At 41.1% G+C, this 10,706-nt stretch overlaps 1 protein-coding gene across 1 annotated transcript; it reads right to left on the bottom strand.

Moving 5' to 3' along the window:
• Window positions 1-8,339: 8,339 nt before the first annotated feature.
• On the bottom strand, window positions 8,340-9,775 carry LOC113008051 (olfactory receptor 6N2-like). Its single transcript, XM_026145183.1, has one exon. The coding sequence runs from the start codon at window positions 9,258-9,260 to the stop codon at window positions 8,340-8,342; it is 921 nt and encodes a 306-aa protein (XP_026000968.1). The 5' UTR covers window positions 9,261-9,775.
• Window positions 9,776-10,706: the final 931 nt, after the last annotated feature.

Raw genomic sequence — 10,706 nt, forward strand, 5'->3', positions numbered from 1 at the left:
AGCATGTCTCGTGTACAAACGAGAGGGGATCGAATTTTGGATCACTGCTACACGCCATACAAGCAGGGCTACAAAGCTGTCTCACACCCGGCTTTTGGGAAGTCTGACCACAACGCCATCTTTCTCATCCCCCAGTATAAACAAAGCATATGGAGGGAGGACGTGACCACGAGGGAGGTAAAACGGTGGACTGCCCAATCAGAAGCTAAGCTACAGGACGCACTCAACGACGTCGACCGGGACATGTTCAGAGCATGCGCAGTCGACATCAACGAGTTTACGGAAGTAGCAGTATGCTTCGTCAATATGCTAGTGGAGGAGATTATCCCCACTGCGAGAGTCACCACATTCCCAAACCAGAAACCGTGGATGGACAGATCGATCCGCACTGCAGTAAACGCCAGGACTGCCTCCTACAACGCGGGTCTCGCCACTGGCGATATAAGCGCCTACAAAGCGGTCTTATACGGCGTGTGGTGCGCGGTGAGAGATGCCAAACGCCGGTACCGGGAACGTGTGGAGTCCCGCTTCCACCAGGGCGACACACGAAGTATGTGGCACGGACTACGCACCATTACGGACTACAAAGTCAGGGACACTGCGTCGATCAACGCCGACTCTGCATTCACCAACGAGCTGAATCAGTTCTACGCCCGTTTCGAGGTTAGCCAGGCGGCTAATGCTATCTACCGCCTGACTACCGAGGACAGTGACGTCATCAGCGAGAGACCGGTGACCAGCATCGCGGAGCATGACGTCCGAGCGGCACTGAGGAGAGTGAACACAAGGAAAGCGGCGGGGCCAGAAGGCATCACCGGCCGTCTGCTGTGCTGACCAGCTAGCAGGTGTGTTCACTTACATCTTCAACAAGTCCCTGGCGAAGTCTGTGGTCCCCACATGCTTCAAAAGATCCACCATCATCCCTGTGCCCAAGAACAGCAAACCCTCATCCCTGAACGATTACCGGCCAGTTGCACTGACCTCGGTAGTAATGAAGGTGTTTGAGAGGCTGCTGAAGAACATCATCTCCTCCTCCATCCCAGACACCACAGATCCGCTGCAGTTCGCCTACAGATCCAACAGATCCACAGAGGATGCCATCGCCCAGGTCCTACACACCACTCTCAGCCACGTGGACAAGAAACAGGGTAACTATGTGCGAATGCTGTTTGTTGATTACAGTTCAGCGCTTAACACAATAGTGCCCTGCAGACTGTTCACAAAGCTCAGGGATCTGGGACTTAACAGCCGTCTGTGTGCATGGGTATTGGACTTCCTCACTGGCAGAACTCAGGTGTTGAGGGTGGGTAGATGCGTCTCTAACAGCATCACCATCAACACAGGAGCACCTCAGGGATGTGTCCTCTCGCCACTGCTCTACTCCCTCTACACTTCAGACTGTGTGGCCACCCATGGCTCCAACACCATTGTGAAGTTTGCTGACGACACAGTGGTGTTGGGTGCCATCTCCAAGAACAATGAGGCGGCCTGCATGGATGAAGTGAAGAATCTGGCATCATGGTGCCAGGACAACCACCTCCAGCTGAACGTCGGCAAGACCAAGGAGCTGGTGGTGGACTTCAGAAGGGGTCAGCACAGAGACTACAAGCCCATTATCATCAATGGAGCTCCAGTGGAGAGGGTGCAGTCCCTCAAGTATCTTGGTGTCCACATCTCCTCAGACCTGACATGGACTGCCCACATTCAGGTCCAGACCAAAAAGGCTAGGCAGCACCTGTATCACCTACGACAACTGAGGAAGTTCCGGGTCTCTCCAAAGATCCTCAGGATTTTCTATACATCCTCACACAGAACATGACATCGTGGTTTGGGAACAGCTGTGTGAAGGACCAAAAAGCTCTCCAGAGAGTGATCTGCAGGATTGCTCTCCCCCCGCTTCAGGACACCTACACCAGGAGATGCCGAACTAGAGCAGCGCAGATACTGAAGGACTCATCCCATCCTGGCTACAAACTGTTCCAACTTCTGCAATCTGGTAGAAGGTTCCGCATCATCCGGGCAAGGACAGAGAGACTCAAGAGGAGCTTCTATCCCCAAGCCATCCAGGCCCTAAACACACACACCCGCCCTCTCACATCATCTATAATTGACTGAGACAGGACTCTCTTCCAGACACTCTAAACCAAGGCACAATGTACATTCCAAATTCCTTTATTTTTAAATATGTTTATATTGTCTATCCTGTAAAATAGTCAGATGTCTATTCATATTAATGTACAGAATTCACCTGCTTGCTGCTACTACTGCACATTCACCCAATGTATATACTATATATATATATATATATATATATATATATATATATATATATATATAATGTTCTTCCTCTATCCCCCCCCATTTTTGCACATGTCGAGGAGCGTGTCAGGCTACATTTCACTGTGTGTTATACTTGTATAACTATGCATGTGACAAATAAAGAACCTTGAACCTTGATATATTAGTGCTATTTCTTAAATTTGTATAATCTGTAACTTATTGTATTGTTTAAAGAGTTTGGTCTGTTATTGTTACTGTAACCCACATAATTTCCTTAGGGATTAATAAAGTATTTCAGATTCTGATTCTGAAACCACAACATGTTGTGGATATAATGTACAGGTAAACAGAACCTTTTTAACATTATTATATCCCCAGAAAATAGTCTGCTGTGTTTTGACGATTGTTTTTTTTCTACTTCCTCATTTTATTCAACTTCAGTTGTGTGCTTTTTGTAGCAATTTTTTTTCTATTTGCAGGTGTTTTCTTAAGTTGTATTCCATTTGACCTCTCTGGGCCACCATACATAAAGTGTTGTGACAAAGAGTATGGGCTGTGATGGACAGCTTTGTTATGCTTAAGTTCAATCGTGAAATTCCATCACAACGAAATATTTTACTGTCAACTGTTAGTGGTATTACAACAAGTGATAGGCCACGTAAAATCACAGAGTGGGGTCAACGGATGCTGATGTGCATAGTGTGCAGAGGTTGCCAACTTTCTGCAGAGTTAATGGCTAAAGATCTCCAAACTTCTGGTCGTCAGATTAGCTCAGGAATATATTCCATTAAACCTCATTCACGATTTATGATCACTGTTACTATTAAGAATTTATTTTTCTTTTCATTGTTATTTCAATTTCTGATTAATCAATTAGTTATGTCCTCCAATGATGCACCACGCATCTCTTCTCCACTTCTTTCATACCCAGTGTTTTCATATACCACTACTGCATCCCATTAACATTTGTCTTTGTGCGTTTTTTTTTATATCTTTCTATGCTCTCGTATTTTTTATTTTCTCTTTCTCCTCACCCTCAACCAGCTGTAGCAGATGGCCGCCCCTCCCTGAGTGTTGGGCAGGGAGGTGATTTATTTTTGAGCTTCTAACAAAGCTCATGCTATCTTATGTCCTTGAGACCTCCCCTCATCTCCAGAACCAAAAACTTTGCTTGGTTCTTTTTTTCCATCTGCAAGTTTCCAAGTATAGTCCTAAATGTTCCAGGCATAACTTGTCCTATATCTAGACTACTTGCTTGGCATGTACTGTTTGAAAGTATATGGTATGGTCTTCTCTTGTACAGAGAAGGTTGTGTGCATGTATGTGGATACGTGCATGCATGCTTACCTGTGTGTGTGTGTGTCCATCTGACAAAAGGGCATGTACCTGAACTCAGTTATTTATACTAACTCGTCTATTCCACATACATTTCTAATGACAGATCATTTCTGGCCAGGAAAACCAAGAGTGTGCAAATGTTGAATAAACCACAGAAAATTGTATGCAGATTAAGAGAGTTTATTTTGTGTGTTGAAATGCTCTTTGTGGAATCATAGGTCAGTCTGATCACTAACGTTTTCAGGGAGAAAACTTTTAAATCAGTCAAATTTGACTGGAACACAACATTGTCAGGGTTCCTGGGTCGGTGACCCAGTGTTTTCAGTTTTGTCACGTTTAGGTTATGTTGCCACATCAATGTTCTCACTTCCTGCTTTTCCTGTGTCAACTCGTCTCTTGTGTTATTAGCCAGATAATGTTCAGCTGTGTACTCACCGGTCTCTCATTATCATCCTCATCAGTCTGTGTATTTAAGTCCTCTGTTTCCACTCGTTCACTGTCGTGTCATTGATGTTATGTTGTCGTTCCCGTTAGTGCTCAGTTATTCAGCCAGCCACTCAGTCTTTCTGTCAGCTAGTCAGTTCTGCCGTTCCTGCTTTGTTCATTCACCCGCTCCAATAAATCCTCATCATTTCTGCACCGTGAGTCCTGCGTTTGGGTCATCTCTTCCACGCCTCCACACACAACCCCTGACAAACATGAGGCATAATCATTCTCATTATATTTCCACACTGTAACCACAACAATTCATGTCCATGAAAAATAAAAACATTATGTCACAAACTGCACTGAAACTGCCAAATGCTGCCAAACCTATCATCTTTATTCAAAATTACTGGATTATTTTTTTACTATGATGGTTCCTTTTACAGGATGTTCCGGTTGCCTTTTTTACTCTCTTGATCAATGACTGCAGAAAACATTATGCCTTATAATCAGTGTTGGGTAAGTTACTTTAAAATAGTAACTCAGTTACATTACTAGTTACTTCTCTCAAAAGTAACTCAGTTACTTCAAGTTACTCGTTACTTTCGAAGTAACTAGTTACTAGGGAAAGTAACTTTGGTTTTACCCAGAATTCTCTTATTAATGTGTTGCTTCCCTAACTGGATACCCAGCAAGGATGCCAGTCTTCTAGCTTGCTTACATGTTAGCACTATCCAGCCACAAGTACACTGTGCCACCTAATGGCCTGAACCTAAAATAGTTAAAATGGCAGTGTAGTAGTGTGAGTGCAAGTCAATGATGAAATGAATGAAACTAAATTAGAAATTAACAAAGTTTGTTTTATGTGTCACTTTTTTTATCTGTGTGTTTTAATCTATTTCTAATGTTTCAACCCTCTACAAATGCAAACTCATCATTCTCGGGTTGTTACAGCAGTGTCTAATCATTGTACGTAGTATCACTAGGAAGAAGCAGTGGATCACAAAACACAACATACAGTGTGTTGAAACTTTTGAAAGATATTTATTTTTGCCATTTAAATGGACAGAAAGTATGCTTTTAGCAGTGCCAACATTAAACTGTACCTCAGACAATTTAGGACCTGTAGGTATCAAAGTAGGTATCAAAGTGCAAAAACATGTAGTGCAAAAAATGATTTAACATAAACACGGTGAGGTTTGTCCATTCTTTGTAAAGTTAACTGAACTTAACTTTGTAAACTTAACTGCTGAATTCCACCAACTGGAGACCTCATGTTCAGTAATAAAAGTATTTTCAGAGAAAGAGAAGAGAAATAAAATTAATTACAAGTATGTTCAGCCCCACAAACAGAAATAAAATAAATAATAACTATTTTCAGCTTCATAAACAGTCAAACCAAAATAATATTGCCTCCATACAGGCCATGTAGATAAATAAAATATAATGGTATTTTAAGTGCTTCAGAAGCCCAAGTTTCACTTGGAAATAACCCTACTTTACCTTGTAGAGCACCACTGAAGGCAACACATCATCATCATATGAGCACTACTCAACTTTGGTTTCCATCAAACCAACGATTGTACCTCAAGAGGAGAAGCTTCTCAAACTTATGATCAGACAACTTGTTCCTCTTTGGAGTGAGAATCAGGTTTCCCAGGCTGAAAAGCCTTTCAACTGGGGCACTTGAAGGAGTAGCTGCATTAAGTTTAAGAGAGAGTTTCTTTATCATTGGGAAATGATTCAGAGAGTCTAACCCTGTTGCTCCTGATTTGAGGTACTCGGCTACCTCACCTTCAGCAGTGGCATATATGTCCTCATTCTCTTCAAAGGAGAAGAACTCATCCTCTTTGCTAGAACCCGCGTGCTGTGTTGTGTTGGTGGCGCTGGTACCTGGTTGTAGCTGATCTTGCTCAGGGAGAAGTTTTCGACACTCTACCAGCAGACGTGCCTTTGCGAGGTCCTTCCGCGCCTGGTCATGTAGCCAACGAAGCTTAAATTTTGGTAGTGTCACAGCAGCCAGCAAAGCATCTTCACTTCCAAGGACATGTGCAAACCTTGTTTTGACTGCCTGTAATAACGACACAGTAAAAGTGCAAAAAACATTTTTGCATGTGAAAGTATGCATTGTTTCAACATTAAATATTAACAGCATGCTGTAGTTTTATATAGAATGTATTTTAATTTGTAAATAGTGTGTATTTTACTACGTTGTATTTATTTTATTTATTTATTGGGGTTAAGTATCTGTAACTGTAACAGCATTCACTTGCATGTGAACAGCACAGCACAATATAAAAAGCAATTGAGTAAAACATTTCATTAAAGATAAACACAAATGAAAATATCATCTCTTACCTGGACAACTGTATCTGGTAGCCCAACAAGAATTTGCAGACCATTTTTTATAGCCAGAGTCTTGGTCATTAGCGATTCCAGTGTGGGTAGGAGTGTGCCATAAAAACAATGGTCTTCTCCTTGAAGAATGTCCAGTGCCACAGTAAGTGGTTTCATGACTGCACAGTACTCTCTGATACACTGATGCTCCCTCTCATTGAAACATTTCAACTGTAATGTGGTTGAGATTGTGTGCAGCTCCACCACAGGTATCTTTGAAATTCTCTCCAGAGCATAATAGAACGAGTTCCACCTTGTTGTGCAAGGTACTAGTAGCTTCTTTGCAATAATGTCGTCCACAATCTCAGCAGCCACTGTGGAACGACTGGCCTTGTTCCACAGCCCTGCACATTTTGTGGTGGCACTTCTGTAGATGGTTTTTGTTGCAGCTTCAGACAATAGCCACTTCTCCACATCAGTGCAAGAGATAAGATTCATTGTGTGCGATGCACATCTCTGATGTGGCGGTAAAGAAATTGCATCATCAGCATCATCAGCAGCATTCTGCAGCACATCCCCAATTGAAACAAAAGTCACCTCATCCTCCTCAGATTCAGAGTCATCTGACTCAGGTGCTGGCCGGTACACTTTAAAAGCCTTGACAAAATTGGAGCCATTATCCGTTACAGTTGATGTGATTTTAAACGATAGGACATGAGATGAGTTAATGTTGTCCAGCTCAGATGCAATACTGTCATACGTATGTCGACCCATAAATCGCCTGCATGCCAGCGCTGCTTTCTCACGTTTCATGTTTTGTGCATTTATCCAATGCGCGGTCACACCAAGAAAACTTTTATTATGCACAGTCCAAATGTCTGCTGTTGTGGAGATGTATTCTACCATGTCAAGTGTATTTTTGAGCTCTGACTCCATGTTGGCATATTCTTGGTCTAGGAAACTGGAAAATGTCTTTCTGGATGGTGCCTTCCCAGCTCTCCCTCGCACAGGTATATGACTAATCAGTTGTCTGAAAGCATGGGACTCAACCGTTGAGATGGGTTTCATGTCTTCCACAACATACCTGGCAATCAGCCTGTGTAGCTGGGGCTGGGTGATGGACTGTGCAGCAGGCTGTCCGAAATCAAGCTTTCGTTGTTTTGCTGGAATAGCATCAACGGAGCTAGAGTCACCGACGTTGCCTTCAGGTTCTTTTTCAACTAAGTTGGTAGATGCATGCTGTTTCTGAAGATGTTTCATCAGATTAGAATTGCTAGTCTTTGATGTCGAAAGAGTTTTAGAACCTCCACAGAGAGTACAGTTCACGACAATATTCCTGTCTTTTTCCAACACAAAGGAGAAATAATGTGAATATTTCCAGGAGAGAAAACACATGCCTGGACCATCTTCGACTGCCGCCATGATTGTAGCTTACGTCACAGTGTCACGTGCCCTTTTTACGTCCAGCACGGAAACTGCAGTCGTGGTGCTTTCCTTTGTACTCGGGACTCAGAAATTCGGGACTGCAGATGAGCTGCATATGTGTAGTAGTAATTTGTTTTTGTAGAGAGCTAGCAAAACAAGCGTTTTCGAGGGCGTCGCCATATTGGAATCCAGACTTCTCCAACGAGGCTAACCAGAACACCGTTTACTCGAGTGTGACATTATTCCCAGGTTCGTGTTCCGATTTCCGAGGTAAGTTAAACGCAACACACGAAGTAACGAGTAACGACCCTATCTAAATCCCAGTAACGAGAAACGCGTTCCTGATTTTGGCATAATAACTAGTTACCGTGCTCGTTACCGCAATAATAACGTAGTTACTGTAACGCGTTACTTAATAACGCGTTAGTCCCAACACTGCTTATAATGCACCATAAACCTACTTCTTTTACCAGTGTGTTGCACAATAAATAAATTACTAATAAATTAGTAAATAAATGTACAATGACACTACATTATTTCATGTGTCTAAGCAACCTTTTAAGGTGATTAGAAATTTCTTTCATTTTCAGTCCATATATGATTGGATTGCAGAGAGGATTATAAGTTATTATTTGGAGTGTCATTACGAAACGTGCAGTTTTGGGAAAATCAGATTCCAGTTTAACAATGACAACATCATAGGTAATCAAAACAGAATAGTTAATCAAAACTAGCAGATGAGGTAAACAGGTCTGAACAGCTTTTCTTCTGATATCTCCACAACTCTGAAAAGCAATTATGATTATCTTTGTGTATGTGAAAAGTATAAAAAGCATGGGGAAAAGTCCGAGATTCAACAGAACAATTACACCGTATATTGATAATTCATTTGAAGTCACACAGAAAAGCTTGTTAAGTGAATTATTACAAAAAATTCCTTTCAAAGTAAAGCTACACAGTTTGCTATTAATATTTAGTGCAACTGGCACTACAATATAACAAGCAGGTACCAGCCATGCAAAACACAGCAGTAAACTGACAGTAGTTGTTCTCATGATGGCTGGATATTGCAGGGGTTTACAAATAGACACATATCTGTCATAGGCCATAGCTGACAATAGTAAGAACTCTGAAGAGCTTAAAAAGTAAAACATAAAAACCTGAAAAAGACAAGCTTGGTAAGATACGATCTGTTTCTCAGATAAGAAGTCAACCAAGAGCTTTGGGTGGATATTACTGCTGAAAAGAATAGAGTTCAATAACAAAGCTGCAATAAAAATATACATTGGCTCATGAAGATTTTTGTGTATAACAATAAGACATATGATAGAAACATTAAAGCATATTAACAGAATATAAGCTGTAAGCATGATCACAAAATAAAGATATCTGTATCTGTGAATTTCCACATGCCCACCAAGTGTTACATATGTCGTATTTAAATCAGCATTCATTAAAATGGTTAAAGAATAGCTATAACTACTCAGCTTCCTACACTGTGCACTGAAATGCAAACTGTGTAACTGTCCTTAGAATTCAGAAAGTCAATCATTCAGTGCTAGTGGCATGGTTTTATCCAACACAGGCACCCTCCATGGATCTCATTAACCTTGTCATAAAAGATTTCATCAACATTACGAAACTGGTGGCTAAAAGACTTTTACGATAATTGCTGACAGGTAGGAGCAATTATGAATGTTTCGGTGGGTCTAAAACAGCAGTCGGGCTAAAATTGTAACAAATATTTGGTGTTGTCAAGTGAGGCAGGATGTTTGAAAAAAAATTGAAGTGCCTCCTGGTTTATCTCTCATTACATGTGAAAGAGGGTAAAATGACTTAACATGCAGCCTTTTGTCTCACTCACCTTCCAGGGCATTGTTTTTTTTTTTATAATTCAAGTATTTATTAGATTTTGCATTTTATAACAGCAAATACAGAGATGCAACAACCAAAAGCAAGAAGCAAACAAACAAAAACAAACAAACAAAATAAATAAATTTAAAAACAACAACAACAAAAAAAAAAAAAAAAAAAACACAACAAAACAAAACAAGTGAGGTTTTAACATATGTTGTATTAAACTCAAATGTCCAAGTCAGGTAGACATGTAGTTGCAAAAATTGTCCCACTGTTCCAGCGCAGCTTCTGTCACATGATGTATTTTTCCCAGCATCTTTTCGCATGCAACATTCCCAATCATTCTGTCTTTCCACATTTTAAGCGTTGGAATATGAGAGTCCTTCCAGTGTTCCAAAATGACACGGGCACATGTTACCAATGCAGTACTTAACACTCTAAACTGGTGTTTACTTAATTGCGGCACCTCTCCTTTGTCTCCTAGTAAACATAATTTAGGTGATCTGGGTAGGTTACAAAGTGTCCACCCCTGCAAATAATTCAGTACAGTGTTCCAAACTGGAAAAACCAGCGGGCATTCCCAGAGGGCATGTATCAGAGTACCTTTGTTTTTTTCGGCATTTCCAACACAAGTCATCTCTACCAATCCCCATTCTATACAGCCTTGAAGGAGTATAATGGTATCTGTTAAGAATTTTGTATTGAATAAATTTTCCCCTGGCTTCCCTAATGTATAATCCATTGTTCGACAATATAGAATCCCATGTATCTTCATCCATTGTACGCCCTAGATCCCTTTCCCATACTTTTTTCAGGCTCTTATTTATATTGTTTTTAATCCATGGGCAAATATTATACCATTTCGCAGCTGTGCACAGAAATGGGGGTAGTAGCATGAAATTCTCTATCGAGTTACTTTCACATGTTATTGTAACTCCTCCTTTTAAACAGTTTCTTATTTGCAAATACTTCCAGAAATGACTGTTACCCTCTAAACAAAACTTTTTTTTAATATCCTCATACGACATGAAAACACCCCCTTC

This window comes from Astatotilapia calliptera, chromosome 16 (assembly GCF_900246225.1).
Source record: "Astatotilapia calliptera chromosome 16, fAstCal1.2, whole genome shotgun sequence".
In the NCBI taxonomy this organism is placed as follows: domain Eukaryota; kingdom Metazoa; phylum Chordata; class Actinopteri; order Cichliformes; family Cichlidae; genus Astatotilapia; species Astatotilapia calliptera.

What these genes read in the sequence shown, in the direction of transcription:
- LOC113008051 (XM_026145183.1), bottom strand. Translation starts at nt 9,260, where the DNA reads ATGAATGCTGATTTAAATACGACATATGTAACACTTGGTGGGCATGTG.